This window comes from Ruditapes philippinarum, unplaced genomic scaffold, assembly GCF_026571515.1.
Source record: "Ruditapes philippinarum isolate M1 unplaced genomic scaffold, ASM2657151v2 ctg275_1_1_1_1, whole genome shotgun sequence".
Classification (NCBI taxonomy): Eukaryota; Metazoa; Mollusca; class Bivalvia; order Venerida; family Veneridae; genus Ruditapes; species Ruditapes philippinarum.
In genome coordinates this window covers 322,554-341,922 of record NW_026852998.1, presented here as the reverse complement: position 1 = coordinate 341,922, position 19,369 = coordinate 322,554, and the positions used below count along the sequence as shown (strand labels likewise).

Below are 19,369 nucleotides of genomic sequence, written 5' to 3'. Positions count from 1 at the left end.
AATTGACATTCAATATTTCACACCCGATTTTTTTTATAACTTGATCATACTATGTACATTATTTAATGTAATTTATCACACAAAAAAAAATGGTAACAACAGAACTCAAAAAATACTTTTCAACAAAGAGTAACCTTCCTATACATGTAACAGATATTTTCTATAATGTCATTTTATTACTTTACATTTATTTGATCACAGTCATTGAATTGTGGACATGTAGATTAAAACATGTAACATATATAATGATATACATGTATCTCTATAAATAGTATGTTTTTCCTTCTAACATTCAACAGTTTACAAGTAACATAACTTTGTTTGGTGACTTTGAAAATTTGAAAACACGAGTGATAAAATAAATAAAAAAAAAACAAGAAAAAATAATTTATAGAGCCATTACGTGTTTGGTAACCAGGGAAACACAAAGTTGACATATATTCCTGAGATACTGTGTGTAGGAGACATCAGTGCGTAACCACGGAAACATGAATACATTACCACGGTCACAATATGAAACCATGGCAACAATATTTTGCACACTTAACAAATGGAACAACACTTGTTTATAATAACGTGACACTGATATGTTTCAGAACTCTTGTCATAGCAGTTATTCTTGAAATAAACATAAAAATCGAATAATTAAATTTTTCTGTCTCTCTTTTATCTCTCTCTTTTATCGTCTATTCAATGAAAACAACTCTTTTTAGCCAAAATGTCCTTATTTCTACCTTGTTCTCAAGAATAAATGTTATGAAAAAGTTTTTTGATATTTTTTTTAAAGAAATTCTAGAATGTGTCTACCATTCTTTCTCTCAATTTGAGAAAAAATAGCATTCCAACTCAAATTAAACATCCTGTTTTGATTCACCTTATAGGTATCCTTTTACACAGCTACCAGTATTCACTGGTTGTTATATAGATGGATGCTAAGTATCGAATGTTAAATAAAAGTCGTTTTTGTTGAATCATTCTTATATCCCATGCCACAAGGGTAGTTGCATGAAACACTTTTAGCATTGAAACAATAGGAATTTCAATTACTTGATGATAAAATTTTAGTTCTAATTTTACAAATATTACGGTGGGGGGATTCAGTGCGCCAAATAAAACAAAACTGTTAAACTGCATACCGCACCACACACAACCAAGTCCATGTTAGTTTAAATATACCATATCCTTATATAATGAAATATAACTCTGTATATACAAAAATTACCCTATCACTTCTACATACACAAGTAACAATATCAACTTTTCCCTTTTCTTCAAGAAACTACTTTCAGTTAAAGTCTTTGTTTCACCTTAAAATGAAAACAGTGATCTATTTAAAAAAATAGAAAAGTTAATATGTTACTTTTAAAATAATACAAAAAAAATGAACAAAAATTGTCAAAATAAAAAGATAATATGAAATAACTGCTACAATATGAGCATTTCTACTGTAAAACACATTTTAAAGAAAACTAAGGCAAGAATTCATCATATGGCAACTGTTATGGAATTCAGATCATTTCTTGAACTTTTAATAAAAGAGGTTAATGTGTAATATCATTCTTTTCTGTAACTCTGAAATAAAGCAATTATAATACAATCAGCTTTTAATTAAGTTCTAATTATTTCCAATTATGTAATTGAATAATTCAGCTTTCCCCGGCTCTGAATTTTCTTAATATGTTATCAAAAAATGTTTGTTTTTTTTCAAAATCAAAAATAAAACTCTCAGAGATGAAATTCAAGTGATCTTCACAGATATACAGTTCATGAAATTGAAGTATGAAATTGAAGTAACATTATATTTTGAAAATCATGTACTCTGCATGAAGTTGAATATGAATATCATTTCCTGAACTTTAAGCTATTGTTAATTTAAAACTTACCAGATCTTAATATAGACTAAGCAATTCCTTCTGCATCTACAAACCCTAGCAACTACCTAAGTATTACTACAATTCCCTTTCATATCAGTTATAAGTGAATACATCAAATACTTCTTCACAAAACAAGTATCTGTTTGCTGTCATGCTCTTGACTATAATCTATTTACCTACTGCTTAACATTTTAGCTCATAATATAAAAATTTTGGGTTTTTTTCCCCTTCACTATGTCTGATACATTGTAGCAAACTGTTTTTTGCTGTACCATATACCACAAGTTCAACAAATAAATATATACTTACCAAAAATAAAATGTAAGTTTTGAGTTATAAAAAGGGACAATTATTGAGAGTCATTTTTAATTTGAAGTTACACAGCTTACTCTGACACACTATAAAACAGTGTTTTAAGCACTTTTTGTAACCAAATTTAAATATATGTCTTTGGTAAAATATTCTAAAATAATTAAAACTAAAGCTAATTATCGGACGATACCTTTCGCTCTCTGTACAATGATTAAATGATCCTCACATAAAATCTGTGTAAACTAAACAAAAAAAAGAAAACAAAATTTTGTCTATGATAAATGAGATTGATTTTGTATCTATAATGTTTGTATAACAAAATGTATACATCTTATGTACATTAACTGTTTTACATACAACTTGACAAAAATCATAAGCTAGACAACACATTCATTACAACACCAGTAAAACTTGAATATTTTATTTCATACCTTTCTATACTCATTCTTTGCAACACACTGTCTTGCTTTAAAATTAAAAAACTTTCACTTTTTCTTTATGGAAATACAAAATTTCAGCAAGTGTTATTCTGGCCTGATTAAAGTATGTACAGATTTGCATAAATATTTATCTTTGGTAAAGACATATTATTAAGTTTGTAAATTAAGTAACTACATTCTACATGTATAATCAGCTTTTGTTCACACAAAAAAGGAGAGTTTTATATGGAGAAACATTTTTGAATAATTGAGATGTTCTAACCAGAAATTGACTTGTTGCTTTGCTATCATTCCAAAAATCAGTATACAGAATGAGTATATTATTCAAGTATTACTAGTCTAGATAGAATATGAACATTCTCTTTGAGTAAATGACATTAACAATACAAATAAAACTAACATTTTTTTCTACATTTTGATTTTAGTTTCTGTGTCTCTATACACCTGTATAATGAATACAATAACAATAATATAAACTTTCTTTTATTTAACCCTGTCACACAAATCTATATATTGTCACACACATACCACTAACAACTTCTTCCAGGTCAAAAAGAGGCCAGCATTAACAAATTTTATATATACTACATCCAGTTCTTTTTTCATCAAATCACCCTTACCATTTTATAATTTCAAAATATAAAATATCTTCCTTTTTTCATTTTAATACAATCAATTTTCAAAAAATCCTGTTAAGCAAGGACTTATTTCTTCTGAGTGGCAAAAAAAACAATTACTTTATTATTTAATGACCTTAAAATAATACAAAAGACTCACATTCTAAAGTTATGATTTGTAAATCTAACCTAATGATTGTCTCCAACAAGTAAAAGCCTGATCTTTAGAAAAATATACATTTTTTTAAACATTTACTTATAGTATCTATGCTGTATTTATAATAACACTTAACTCTAACAGATTAGAAAACATGTGTCCAATACTATTAACATCTTTGTTATCAAATTTAAGATTGACAAAAAAAATTAAATAATGTTAAAAAACACAATATCACAAATATTTGAATTTTGTTTAAATGAAATGATTTTCAGGCTTTTTTGTTTTGTTTCCTAGCAACAAAATATATTCTAGATCAAATTCTGTGATGATGAAAGTATATGATAATTTTGTGTCTTAATATGGATGACAAAATTTGTAGAAACATTTTTGTGCAATTAAATTGTAAACAATTAAACAAAAAACTGCCCAAATAAAGAAAAATTATAATTTAAAAAGTTGTATCTCAAAAGAAAAATCTTTGGTGATAAACAAATTGCAGATTAAATACCTATCCTACAGGGACTAAAGGTAAACAAATTTATCAGAAATAACCATGCAAAAAGGAAAAAAAACCTGCCATATAAAAAAGTAATGTCAAGTAATGTCATATAAAATTATGACAATTTTCAATTATTTCTTATATCTATTAATATCTTAGTTTGAAATTAAAACATGTTACATGCTTATTTAACAAGTCAATAAAATCTCAATAAAACAATACTTAAAAGCTTTAGTTTGATTTCGGCATAATACATCTCGCATTAACACAATGAAGTAATGGCAGTGCTCAATTCTTTATTGATTTTTATCGGACAAAACAATTAAAATCTTGTATATTTCTTAAGAACAAAAATGTAACAAAAAGCAAACTCTGTACAAAGAAAAACATTAAGGGGAAAAAAAATAACAAAGTAAAAGAGCACAAATTCCTTTTTGCTTCTACACAAGACTTGTGTAAAAAAATGATATTTATATACATAATACTCTAGTGAAAACCCAAATACAACATGACTAAATGATACAGTTAATATCTTAGACCTTGCACCATGGTTACCACAATTTGTTTACATAAAACACATTAATATAGTAACCAGAAAGATGAAGAAACAAGTAGAAGGAAAAAATGAGCTCCATTAAAATCCAGATTGTTTATAAATAGACACAAGTGCAGACTGACATGTATACACGAGATGCTCACAATGGCCGCCTTCTAGTGCTCGTGAGGCAACATGAAGAACGTTTATGCATGGACACACGCTGTCATGACGACTACAGGCACACAGGGACAGCGACATCACTTGAATGTTTCTGAACATAGAAAAGCAAGGAATAAAATGAGTTTTGATCACATAAACATTTTGTTACAAACAAAAATGGGGGTAAATGTCTGGCTTATAGAGATGCAAGAATTTGTATGTTAACATCCTTATTTATATCTGGTCTATTCCATTAAAATGAAAATAAATCATCTTTCCATTCATGAAACCTTCTTTTAAAACTAGCCAAGGGATAAAAGCACTACAGAAGACAAACAACCACTGTCATTTGTATCAAACAGCAGCAATGAATCCCCCAACCCCACAAGACTTGCATCTCCATAATTTATACTTCAGCATGTGAATCACCAAAAGAAAAAAATTGAAACAAAACAATGAATAATTATTACCAAATGCCGGTAATTTTTCACATAGACTAGAATTCTGATGGCTCTTCAGCATAAAAGTAAATTACAATTAAGTTTTTTTTTTTCATATTGTATCTATATCTAAGTAGATTCATTTGTTTACCAATGCATTCATTAAAATTAAAGAGATTTATCTTAAACTGAATTTACAATTCGAAATGTGACATGAATTGTGACATTTTATCATAATATTGAGCCGCGTTATGACAACACCAACATAGTGCATTTGCGACCAGCATGGATCCAGACCAGCCCACGCATCCTCTGATCAGGATCCATGCTGTTCGTTTACAAACCATATAATAAGTGGAGAAACTGATAGTGAACAGCATGGATCCTGATCAGACTGCTTGGATGGTCTGGATCCATGCTGGTCGCAAACACACTATGTTGATTTTGTCATGACGCAGCTCATATCATCACCAGAGTGAAACATTATTATAATTGCTTATACAAAAGCAAGAAGCGGATGAAATAGTCTGGTGCTTAGGTGACAGTATATAAAGTCACTTTGTGTAGCAATTTATCTTGATATGCCACTAAACTCCACAACATCTATATCACAATGTGTCACAACACAAGTCATAGTGGTATCACAACACAAGTCATAGTGCCTTTGCAGTGGTGAGACAAACCATCCATTATTTTTTCTTCTGCTTAATATTTGACTTATATTCTAATCTTGATAAACTTTATAAAGCTCAGTATTCCTTATGATAAAAAAAAAAAATCTTAAATTTTATCTTGACAAGAATATAATACTTGCATACAAGTATCTATCTGCAGAGTTTGAAATTGCATAGCAAACTTATCCACTTTCATTGGAGAGACAAGTTTGTCAGGTTTGTATAGGTAAGAATCAAATCAATGCGACATTATTAATAATAATGATGACAGTCAATATGTTAATATTAAGAAAATGCAACTATTTCAAATGGCAACAATAATTATGTTCATTTACTTTTAATATCATCCATGTTAATAATGGCTTATCAAAGTGTAAATGATGTTGATTATACATTTGTGTGGGAAAATGGTATTCAAGGAAAATGATGTTTACCCCCATCCCACTTCTGCGAACCTACCCTTCCATTCAAACTGAAACTGAATAGGTCCATATCATGTTATGCTGATATTCAATCTATACAGAAGGAAGATGGCCAAGCATTTTTTCAGGCATAAGAGTCACTAAGGGTATGACCACCAATCTTACATCAGCTAACTGCATCAATGGTGTTTTGGACTATAATGACATAACAGTAATGATGAATAAAGATTCTGATGATGATAATGACAATGATGTTTGTAGAAATGGTACAGATGACCCTTTAATTTCACATAAGCATAGTTCAGTGCTGACATTGATTCTGATAAAGAATGTGATGACATTGATTCTAATGAAGAATGTGTTGACATTGATTTGAATGAAGAATGTGTTAACATTAATTCTAATGAAGAATGTGTTGACATTGATTCGAATAAGGAATATGTTGACATTGACTCTGATGAAGAATGTATTGATTCTGATGAAAAATGTGTTGACATTGATTTGAATGAAGAATGTGTTGACATTTATTCAAATGTAGAATGTATTGACATTGATTTGAATGAAGAATGTGCTGACATTGATTCAAATGAAGAATGTGTTGACATAGATTCGAATAAAGAATGTGTTGACATTGATTAGAATGAAGAATGTGTAGACATTGATTTGAATGAAGAATGTGTTGACATTGATTTAAATAAAGAATGTGTTGACATTGATTCCAATGAAGAATGTGTTGACATTGACTCGAATGAAGAATGTGTTGACATTGATTCCAATGAAGAATGTGTTGACATTTATTCAAATGTAGAATGTGTTGTCATTGATTTGAATGAAGAATGTGTTGACATTGATTCCAATGAAGAATGTGTTGACATTGATAAGAATAAAGAATGTGTTGACATTGATTTGAATGAAGAATGTGTTGACATTGATTCAAATAAAGAATGCGTTGACATTGATTTGAATGAAGAATGTGCTGACATTGATTCGAATGAAGAATGTGTTGACATTGACTTGAATGAGAATGTGTTGACATTGATTCGAAAGAAGAATGTGCTGACATTGATTCGAATGAAGAATGTGTTGATATTGATTCGAATGAAGAATGTGTTGACATTGATTCGAATGAAGATTGTGTTGACATTGATTCGAATGAAGAATGTGTTGACATTGATTTCAATGAAGAATGTGTTGACATTGATTCCACAGAAGAATGTGTTGACAATGACACTAATGCAGAATGCTTTAATGCTAATGATGATCCAAACACTGAAGTACAGCCAGACATTTCAACAAATACATGCTGGTTGACATTGAACATGTGTCATGCAAACATTGCAATTCCCACTCTCCAAAAACAACAAATTTCAAATCCATTAACAATTTACTCCATAGCAAATATACAACCAATGACTAAACATAGTATTAATTAACTGTAAAGGCAGAAATGGTGTTATAATGTAAACTTGAGCAATTCTTAACAAACAACATTCAATATGATGAAAATTCACAACATTACCTGTAGATTATTCAATGTAAAACAAAATGAGTTCGTGACAAGTAACATGTATTAGTTGAAATGAAAAACACAAGTTCTGGCATCAAGTCGAAGGAACATAAGCTCAAGGTTGTCAGTATCAAGTCAGTGTCCATCAACTTATTGTCAGCATTTTGCAGAGGTTTTGCAGAGTGATTTTTTTGTCCACGATACAACATCTTTTTATTACCTGTATACAAAATTTACAATAAAGTGAACTCACCTGGTCTGGATAAAAATAAACAACAAATACAGTGCATTGTATACATACCTTATGAAATGTGTAATACAGAGATGGCTTCTAGTAGGGTTTACTGTCATTTTTCGGTCGTTTCAGCTGTACTTTGAGGCGTTTCATTCCTATCTGGAAACCGTTCATGGCCTGTATTGCTGCCTGGGCGGAAACCGGGTTGTCATAACTAACAAAACCTGAAATATTGCCATAAAACAATTAAGGGATTTGATTTTCATATTGTATTCATAGTAATAATAATAGTTATAACAAGTTGTTTTGTTTTTGTTTGGTTTTATAGCACACCAACACAGTTTTGGTCATATGGAGACAAGTTCAATGGATGTGCTTAGGTACAGTTTGTTGCTGTAGTGAAATATTAACAGACAGCTTCCCAAGTGTATTTCTTTGATATTGTACCAGTAAGAACCTTTTTCATATAAAAATAACTGCCTTTAATTCACATAGATCAATTGACGTAACTGTTAAGGGCTTCTGGCTCATTGGTTTTAATAACATTGTAGCGGAAAAACAAGAGAAACATCCTAGACTTAACAAATGGATCAAAAGATCTTGTTTCCAAACATTCTGGCTTTGATAACATATTCACTATATGATGGAAAACATAATGGACATTTCTAAACATTGTAAAAAGCATTTCAATAAGTTGATTACATTTTACAAATTTACTGTATTTTATGTATTGAATTGTGGAAATGCTAAAATTCTAAAAATAACTTAAATACATAACATTATAGATCAAAGTATAACCATATCTTGGCATATAATTTACATAGATGAACTTTATTGGTCAAAGTGTATACATAACCTAACATACCAACTACATAGATGAACTTTATAGGAAGAGTATACTTATGATACGTACCAAAACATTTACTAAGATTAGTCTGTTTATCAATGAAGACCTTTGCTGATATCACATTTCCAAATGGCATGAATGTCTGCATGAGGTCCTGATCACTAAACTCTTGTGGCAAATGGTAGATGAACAAATTAGCTCCCTCAGGACCTGTAAGAACAAGTCATATAAATCACTCACATTTATACTCAAATATAAATTGTTATCCATTTTTTTTAAGATCTGTACAATGACCTTGAGAGCTTTCAATTGTAGTTTCATGAAGTCTTTAAAATCAAAAAGCTCTAGGTCACCATCAATATGACTGTATACTGGTGTCACTAGTTTATTAATATTGCTCTTATTACCATAGTAACACATATGCTTACCTTCTGTTTGTTTTCCAGCAGGCGTATTCACTGCCTGTAATTGTTGGGCTGCTTGAGAGCTGAATGCATTTGGGAATGATGCTGAAATATCATAAAATAATTCCACATTTATATGAAATATATTACCACCAAATTCTTGTAAAAATATAATAATAATCATATAAAATGTTTAATATACAATTAGGCAGATGTGGCTATTGAAAATGTATATGGCCATTGTGGAGCCAACTTGTTTATTAAAGGTTTGGTTTGTTCTATTATCATTTTCTTAGAAGTCAAAATGCCAGTGACAAGAAGGTTATATGTAACATCCACACTATGTAACAAAAAAGTGTTTTGGTCCTAATTTAAGACAGAACTCAATATAATAATATGAACTCTCTTGATTGAAATTTACCTATATAAACAAATTAAAAATCAGCATCAAATTGTAAAGTTATGCATCAGTACTTTTTGGAGTGTGTATAAAACAAGAGCTGTCCGTAAGACAGCGCGCTCGACTTTTTTATTGCTTGCCAATAAAAAAAGTTTTTGCAGTAAAAGGCAATACAAGAATCTCTGTATTTTTAAAGTGAACAATGGCCATGAGCATTAAGATATTTAGTGAAGAATTATTTTACTGAATTGTGTGATACCCTTGAACACTGCAGGTTCAGTGGATAGGAATGAATTTTTTTAGATTTTTTAAGTTTTTTAGTGCTTGCCTATAATACAAAACATTAACAGTTAAGGGCCATAATTCAAATAAAATCTTTGACAGAATTACCTTCTCCTGGACATGTTTGGGAATCATGATTGTAAACAAGTATTCCAACTTTCAAATTAATATCTCAAACAGTTCAGTCAAAAAGTGGACTGGTACTAAAAACTTAACCAAGATTCTAAGTCGATAAAAGGCCTTAATTTTTAAAACAAATCCTTGACAGAGTTACCTTCTCTTGCGTACAGATGGGGGTAATGATGTGAAATAGCATTAAAAGTTTCAAAGCAATATCTCAAAGGGTTAAGGCAATAAGTGGATTTTACCCATATTCAATGTATTTTCTAAGTCAAAAAGGGGCATAATTCTGTCAAAAACCTTGACAGAGTTATGTCCTCTTGTCTGTTGATGAAGGTCGTGATGGTAAAACAAGTATGGTCAGTTTCAAAGCAATACCTCCAATGGTTTTGAAATAAAGTGAGGTGGTACAAAAAACTTAACCAAGCTCAATACACTTTCTAAGTCAAAAAAGGGCCATAATTCTGTCAAAAACCTTGACAGAGTTATGTACTCTTGTCTGTAGATGGAGGTTATGATGGTGAACAAGTATGGTAAGTTTCAAAGCCATACTTGTAATACTTCTGAAATAAAGTGGGGTGGTACGAAAAACTTAACCAAGGTGTGACGCCAACGCCGACGCCGACGCCGGGGCGAGTAGGATAGCTCCCCTTTTCATAGAAAAGTCGAGCTAAAAATTGTGGATCTGTCAAACACCACTAAAGATGATTTTACCAAAGAAACTTCTTCAATGTTCCATCCTTTTTTGTTAACTTAACATGGAAGTGAAAGGGACTAAATAACTTGCCATTTGTTTCAAAAGGCTCCAAAATAAACAAATTGACTAAATTTTCTCAGAAAATTCTACAAATTGAAATCAATTTGGATTGAAAGAGAGACCATACTGAACAGTTGGAAATCTGCTCAGAAATTAACAGCCTTATGAATATTCATGAGATATCTTCTCAGAAATTAACAAGCTCATGAATATTGATGACAATTTCCCATATCCCCCCAGCATAATGCTGTAACCAGCACTGCCACTACTGACCTTAACCTTCTTGTCTCACTAATTCTGGACAATATAACTAAGTTAAAAATCTTGGGATTTGCTACTTTGGCTCTAGACAGTGTTATAATCACATTAATTCAGCACTAAAGCACATTAATACATAGAGAAACACAAGAAAAACGACTACATCCTACTGGTTAAATCAGAGGCACAAGAGACCATAGGGAATATAGATATCTTGTTAAAGAGATTTTGATGATATATATGCATACTGACATTTACATTAATTAAAATATCTCTTCTCAGCTAAATGTAATGGTCATAATAGACTTTAAGGCATTATAAATATTCAAATTCCATATGAAAGACAGACTGACGTAAGTACAAGATGTACAATTATCCTTCTTAGTCTGAACATTAATGTAATGCTAGGTTTACAATAATCCCGGTCTCTAAAAAATATTTTTTTAAGAGAAGATTATATTGTAAGCTACTATGTTTATAATTCAAAATTTTAAATTACAATAAAATTACAATATCACAGGGAAACAAAACAAGAATATGTAAACGTAATACTTGAGAAAACAAGTTCTTATTAGTATATTGAAAATAGAATGTACTAAATAAACATAAATTTGAAATAAAATAAGTAATTTGTAACATGCATATTTTTTTCCTTTTTTCAGCCTTTTTTTTTTGGCCAGTAAAACCAGATTAATGCATAATTTGAACCAATTAATTTTTTCATGAGCAACAGTCAATTCAAAATGTAATTATCATCTAAAAAATCTAATTCACAGGTTTTACTGTCACATATATCTATTGTAAAGAATTTGTTAAAATTGTGACAATATTTAGACGTTACAACAGATGGTTTTTACTGCATGCTGTATAAAAAAGGAAAAGCTGTAAAGCCAGGTGTATGGCTCATTTCTGTTTATATACGGTGTGCTATAGGGATAACCTAACCCCCCTTATGTTTTCTTGTCAATATTTCAAAAGGAATAACATTTTGTAAAGGAAGTTATTTCTCCAGAGGTGAAAACATGAAAACAAGGAACAAGACAAAAGCTTTTTGGCAACATAATTTGTCTGATTTTGCTGCCCCAAAGTCATTATAAAACACATAAATTTGAATCAATGACACATAAACTGATGGTTTTGGAAAGTTAAAGGGGCATCATTAATTATCTAAATGGGCAAGATTAGCACAGAAGATTGTTTGTTCACAACAGAATGTCAAATCAAGTGTGCATTTTCTATATAAAAGAAGTGTGTAAAGCATTCTGTCTATATCAATGGATTAGAAAACAATGCCACAGAACAGAATACACTAATCATAAACACACTGAACATTCTGCAACATATACATGGAAGTTAAAAGGTTTAATACACTTTATGCCAGACCTGACTGCTATAAGTTAAAACTCCGAAATTTGATTATCACAAAAAATAATCTTGGTCCATAAAAAAAACCTTACAAGACAATCATGATAAACGACAACATGTTTTGACACATATTTTTACAAAATAAGACAGAATTTTTAATGTTTTCACTTTCCGTTCATAAATTCATTATAGGGGTAACAAATAGCAATATTTCCTATGCTGTGGAATTCTGTGCAGAAATGAGGGAAAGGTCTGAAGGAGTTCAACACGATACAAACTCAGAGCAGTCAGCAGGACATAAGCTGGGCGCACACTGCACTCAAACCAACACTAAGAGACAAATTTTCCCATCCACCCAACCGCACACCAGTAACACTAAACAATTGACGATTGTAGTGAAAAATGAGCCATTTACCTGTAGCGGGACTGAGCAAACCTGACAAACCTGCGTACTGCTGGATTCCGGTATAAGCTTGACTTAATGCGTCCATTCCGGATGTACCATTGGTGACGCCTGGGGACATGCTGGTGGCAGCCATATTGCCATTGCCTAGATTTTGTAAACCCGCAAAGCCGCTTAATGAACTGTTTGATGTTGATAAGGAACCAGAGAGTGAGGCTGAAATCATTGTTAAATCACAGCATAAAGCACTGACGGATATATCTACAAATATTCACTAACTCAAAACAGGAAAAGGCTGACATAGAAAGCAATGTTTTAAACATTTCAGCAACATATATCTTCTACTACACATTTAAAATGTGAAACATACACCAAAAAGTAGAAGAACACGTAACATAGATGTTTTACATAGTGTTAAATTTTATATATCAAACTCCTTAAACATTTCACAAACATATTTCTTATCTCTGCCTAACATATTTCTAAACAAACATAAGACATGTAACAGGGAATATATTATTAATTACACTTAACATAAAACATGAAATTTCTTAAGAAAAGTTTTCACAACACATGACACTGCAGCTACCTGATTGGTTTTGACTGTTTGAAGCCCCGCCTACTGGCATTTGGTTCATTCCGGTCTGCATTTGGTGATTTCCGTTCATCCCGCCCATATTTCTACCCATATTTCCCATATTGTTACCCATACCATTACTCATATTTCCAGACATGTTACCCATATTCCCAGACATATTGCCTTGAGCACTATTGCCCATATTTTGTTGCATATTCCCCATATTTCCGAACACGCTGCTAAAGTTGCCCATGTTCTGCATCAGGTTAGCCAGGGTTTGAGCCATGTTGTTTGCCGCTGCATTGTTTCCTCCTGACATATTATTGCCTGCTGGCATACTGTTTCCCGCCATGTTGTTTCCCTGGGGAAAGCCTCCTATAACACAATAGGCACATTCAACACAAACACAAAGCCTCCTCCACACATTTAACATCTACACCATTATAATCAGGCTCCCCAAAACTTGCTACCCTATCTTCTCATTTTCACATGAGATAAAGTATGTAAGTACTTTCTCTCCATTGCATGGTAATGAATTTAAAATCTTTTGAGTTTTGACCCAGGACAATTCTTTTTATAATTTATACATTTTCTTTACATTTGACAACAGGAACTGCTTTGTTTTGCTTAGAACAAATTAAAGAAAGCTGTGACATCAGACAAATCTTAACCAATCTTTTTTCATCAAACTTTTAGTATACATATAACAAGACAAAACGTTAATTCTGCAGAATACTAGCAGGGTTAAACGCTTAAAAATGGCACAGACAAAAATCACAGACAAATGACAAACAAAGCAAGTAATGGTTAATTGCTTCAACACTAGCCACAGACCTCTTAACATTCCTGCACAGGGATGGGGACTATAATATTCCAGTAATGTACCGATGAGACAAAATTATTCTTATTAACTAACAGGAAAAACACACAACAGAAAACATGGACAAATAAAACATGAATAGTTGGAAACAAACATAAAACATGTATCAAGACAAACATGTAACATATACATTTTATATAAATATAAAAATAAATCCCACTACTGGTTACATATGAAGTTACATTTTTTTTCTATAAGGATTATACACCCATGTGCACATTTTGTTTAAATCAGATCAACATTTTGAGGACATACTGTGTCCCTTGTAAAGGTCATTTTTGGTTTGGTTTTACATCGCACTAACACAGTAGAGGTCATATTGCTACTTAACAGCTGAAGACGTCAGGTCAATGCATTATTTCAGGCACAAACAGGCACCCGAGTAGAACCTCTGACATTTTGTAAGCTTGATGGATAGCTTCCTCTCATGAAAGAATTCCATGCCTTGAGGAGCAAGATGTCTGAAGACATAGCCAATGGTGTTAACCACTCAGCCATGGACACCCCTGTATATGTGAATTTTTTGTCAAAACAATGTAGTATTGTGATAACCTTCACCATAATGTATTCATTCCGGTTATATATACATATATATCTATATATATCTATATATATACATCTTTTCTATATAATTTCTTACTAATGGTCATTAAATATTCAATACATATTTAGAAATTTATAATTCTTCAGTAAATGCTCATATATCCACCATCATATTGACTACATGTATATTCATCAAGTATTTACCTGGACTATTTGCGGCATTTGCGAGGGCCGCCAACCCTTGCAAGTTCTGTAGATGCATGTTGCCTGTGGCGTCACCTGCAAATACATTGCAATCCTTTATAATTGCACAATCTTAAATCAAACTTTGCCCCTTCTGAGTTTAGTCAACACCATTGGTGGTTATCTTTCTTATAATTATATCAAAATAATTTATTTTGTGTAAGATTAGCAAATTTGCTTGCATCAAAAGATTATAAGTTAAAGGTATTGTGTTTCAATACACAACACAGTAAATTAACATTACATATCTTTCACAAATGTGGTGAAGCATGATTTATAACATAGAAAATCAACTTATGTGAAAATTAAGAAGAGTAATAATAAAATGTTTTTTATTCCTCCTATTTTCAATATAATTGAGTGTGAAACTTATTTTAAATATGAATTAAAAATAATTATATTAAATGTAGTTTGGATTCACATTCATCTCTTTAAAATCAACATCTCACAGTGTCTGTGAATAAAATAGAAACACAAAATCAATGACAATTCAGCACAATAAAGACTGTCCCATATTTACTTTGGAAAGTGTGAAACTAATTATCACGCTGTTTCAACAACAAAACGTTGCATGAGAAAAGAAATCGAGCGTTTGATGTATCTAAGTTAATCGAGAATAGATATTGAGTTTCTTGAAACGGTGACAATTACGGGAACAGAAGATATCCTACACAATCACAATAACTACATTTGACATGAACTCACAACACAACATGTACATGCTTTAAGTAATTATCACTCTCTCTTCTAAAATCACTGCCAATTTTAACATCTCAATATATCAACTTGGTAATTTGAAATATCGCTTGTTGCTTGGGGTTGTTTCTTTTCCCCCCGAGATATAATGTATATAGATAGGACTTGTGTATATCATTTCTCATTGATACATGTATATTACACAGTTGAAAACTTATTCCAATTGATTTGATTTTGTATAAAAGAAACCCTCTAAAGCCAAACTATCTTCGTAAGAAATGGTTCTACTGTTGAGAAACAATGATAATAATAAGTAAATGTGAATAACCCACTGGTTTCATAAATGAGAAACAAAGGAATATCAAATACATTCAAAAATTATCTTTGTATTATTCAATTTTTTCAATTTTTTTTTTGAAAATGGTATATTCGTAAATACAACTCTTGTAAAAATTTCATGATATAAATTCTTCTGGTGATAATTACTTTATGAACACAAAAGACACTTAGAAAAATTCTTCACAATTATAAAACAGTTAACATTTAATACAACTTCTAGAAAGTCTAATTTACAAATGGTGTAGTAGAAATAAAACAATATAAACATAGAATGAACCAACACAGTCTTTGTATAGAAAAAGTAATTCAAAAACATGATATTAAAATGTTTATATTAAAACCATTGTTAGGGGCTAGAATAGCCTACTGTAAGCTATAATTCACAAGTAAAATAGCATAAATTGTGTGTGGAACAAAATGTTAACATGTTGTAGTTGTTGTTGTTTTATACCATTCATGCAATAAATAGAGTGATCAATTCACAAAACAAGCAATAAAAACAGCTAAGGTGAAAAATCATCCAAAATGTTGCAGATAAAAAACATGTGACTTTTTTAATCATTTTATATAATGTAAAAACAATGGCCATCTGTACAAATCTTTCTGCATTGCATTTAAAATGCTTATCAGGCTCTTGTACATTAATTAATAGTTGAAATATAACCGAAGCTGTGTTAAATAATTAAGATGAACTAGAGTATTTTGTATGAGTTTTCACCTTTTATCAACAACATTATATCAACTAATGTTTTGAATCTAGGGTGTTTATAAAGCAATATAACTGAATATTCTAAATCAAATAACATTCCATGCAGAAAAAAAAAACAAGAAACAAAATCTAACTTATAGATATAACAGAAGCATTTTATGGTGTAGCAACATGAACTTCATACTGTGCAGCATACTAAGATGAAATTCCATTCATTTCCAGTCCAAAAATAAAAGTATTTTCTCGTTACTATGGTGACAACATTAGTTTCTTATGCTTAAGGAAATAGGAATTATTTGGAAATACATCTGTAGCTGGTACATCAGGTTTGTGAAAATCTGCTTGAAACAAACGTCTATATGATGAAATAAAAACAATTTCAAGAAAACAAAAGAGCATGCTGTGTATAGTTTCAAGCAAATTGTCCCCTCGAGTATGATTATAAGAAAAGCCAAGATTTGATTACCAAAAAATAACAATGAAAGTATAAAAACGCCATGCAGACAACATGGAAAAAATGCAATAAAAATAGCTAGCCAACTTCAAAAATACAACTGTTTGTTGCATAGGGCTGCAATGCTTACTTAGCATTACAAATCTTCGTCAACAAGGAGACAAAGACTTTTAAATCCACCAATTCAATGCTTTTTCATGGACAAAATAACCCAATATGCAAATATATTTTTTATATACCATTGAACCTTTCTGATCATATTTTTTGTTTTACAGATTTTTCCCATTTTTTTTTCATTTAAATTTCTGCATTCATTTTGACAGTCTCATGCTTGTAAGCATAGCAACCCCATGTGTCAGAGCAGACAATATAAATAGCGGCTGTAAAAATAGACGTGAACGAGGAGAGTCAATGTACCTGCCGCGTTATTGCTGGCACTCGAACAATTTGACGATGACGAATTATTGCCACTTGAATTCCCGCCGGCAAGGGCAGCTAACGCCGCTAGAAGGCCTGATAGAGAACACGGCATTGCAGCATTAAATACATCATTAACAAGGTCTCAATCACTCTACATTCATAACTCTTTAATTCTTAATTAATCAAGTAAAGCCACAATCATTCATTAGTTAAAAGTCTTTTCCCCAACTAAAACCTCTTTATAGCATCTGAGGATTATCATATATAAAGTATAATAAAATTCTAATTTAATCAAAGAAAAAAAAACAACAAAAAACTATCATAGCTTTCATAATGAGATATATTAAATACAATCATAATGCATGTCAAATGTTCTTATTATTTTCTGCAGAAGCTCATGCACTCTTTAAGAATAAATATTTAATTCAAAAGAGGAAAATATGTAAATTAAAACAACACGATTTATCATTCTACTTGTAAAAACATATGTGATTCATGAGTCTGACTGCCATCCCCCGAGCTTTCTTCAATAATAACTTCTAGACAAATGGAACAAGTAAATATTCCAGTTCTATCTTTCTTTTTCATTTTTTTGTCATTGAAAAATACATAAGTTCTCTTCAATAATCATAAAAAAGACAGTTTAAAGAAAAAATTTGGTAAAGATTTGAAATAAAAGCTTTTGTAAAGTAAATTTATTCCATTCCAACACGAGCATTTTGAACTAACCAGATATATATGCAGTCAATAATATTAGAGAAGAATTCAAATTGAATAAAATAGAAAACAACGTCAGGGGGATACAAGAAATAGGGTACAACAAGACACGTGAAGATATAAATTAAGGGCAATTTACATCCACCAATGGCTGGTATAAATTCTCACTTATTTCATCACTATCTGAATCTATTTCATCCCTATCTGAATCTATGTCTGCGGGACAAATATCCCTCTTCTTATCATTTTAGTACTTATATTATCTTTTTACTGTTTCACTGTTGCGTTTATGTAATTGGCTTGTCTTGCTTATTTTAAATTTGGAACCATCTATTAACATATTAAGGGATTTTATAGAGAAAACCAATATGTAATGGTAAGACTGAACGGATGAACAGAATTTGGCTGGTTCAATAACGGTCACTTATATCATTACTGCTAGTTATCAAACAGTCAAAGAACATCGAAAGTGTTGTAATATGCAGAATTATTTACCAGATTGTGATGGATGTATAATTTCAAGAACAAATTACAACGATAAGAACAAGCAAAAACAGAAACAGAAGTGGAGAATGTGTGCAAGGGAGACGAGACATAATACACCATATACTTCTTCATAAATAACACAACTCCAAATAAAACTAAGAACAGTAGATCAATTATTTCATCAGTTGCTTTTTGTCTGTCATTCCCAGGGCCTACATCACCAAAAATTTGTGTAATGAATTTGTCCTGGTCTGAATAAGGATTTGTTCATTTATTAATTAAAGAGAACTATCAAATTAATTTTTACTAATGAGAAGTCAATGGTATAGAGTGTGATCCTGCTGTCTGATTTTACTGTCAGACTGGACTGTACACTGGTTATACCTGCTTCTTATTATTAATACTTGAGACCAAAAGATTTCCAGTTCGTTAATTAAGAAAGTTGGTCAAATTGTTAATAAAGATCAAAGAAAAGACCCTTCACAATCTTAACAAAATTTACATGTTTTCTAACCTACATTTATGAAATAACTTAATTTCACAATGTAAATGTAATACGAATTTTTTTACTCAAAAATGAGACAAACAACTT

General features: G+C 30.9%; 1 protein-coding gene across 21 annotated transcripts in view; it reads right to left on the bottom strand.

Moving 5' to 3' along the window:
- Positions 1-386: 386 nt before the first annotated feature.
- The window catches only part of LOC132730725 (CUGBP Elav-like family member 2), a 141,315-nt gene continuing 122,332 nt past the window's right edge, over positions 387-19,369 (bottom strand). For 14 of the 21 annotated variants that reach the window (XM_060716731.1, XM_060716753.1, XM_060716770.1 and 11 more), the window contains 8 exons: positions 17,572-17,667; positions 14,918-14,992; positions 13,303-13,665; positions 12,726-12,929; positions 9,153-9,233; positions 8,791-8,934; positions 7,944-8,101; positions 387-4,711 (listed from right to left, as the gene is read on the bottom strand). In XM_060716731.1, the coding sequence (XP_060572714.1) occupies positions 7,974-8,101; positions 8,791-8,934; positions 9,153-9,233; positions 12,726-12,929; positions 13,303-13,665; positions 14,918-14,992; positions 17,572-17,667 (1,091 nt within the window). In that variant the 3' untranslated portion in view covers positions 387-4,711; positions 7,944-7,973. The remainder of the gene's footprint in view (positions 4,712-7,943; positions 8,102-8,790; positions 8,935-9,152; positions 9,234-12,725; positions 12,930-13,302; positions 13,666-14,917; positions 14,993-17,571; positions 17,668-19,369) is intronic. The other 7 variants (XM_060716723.1, XM_060716872.1, XM_060716812.1 and 4 more) reach the window with 5 other exon arrangements.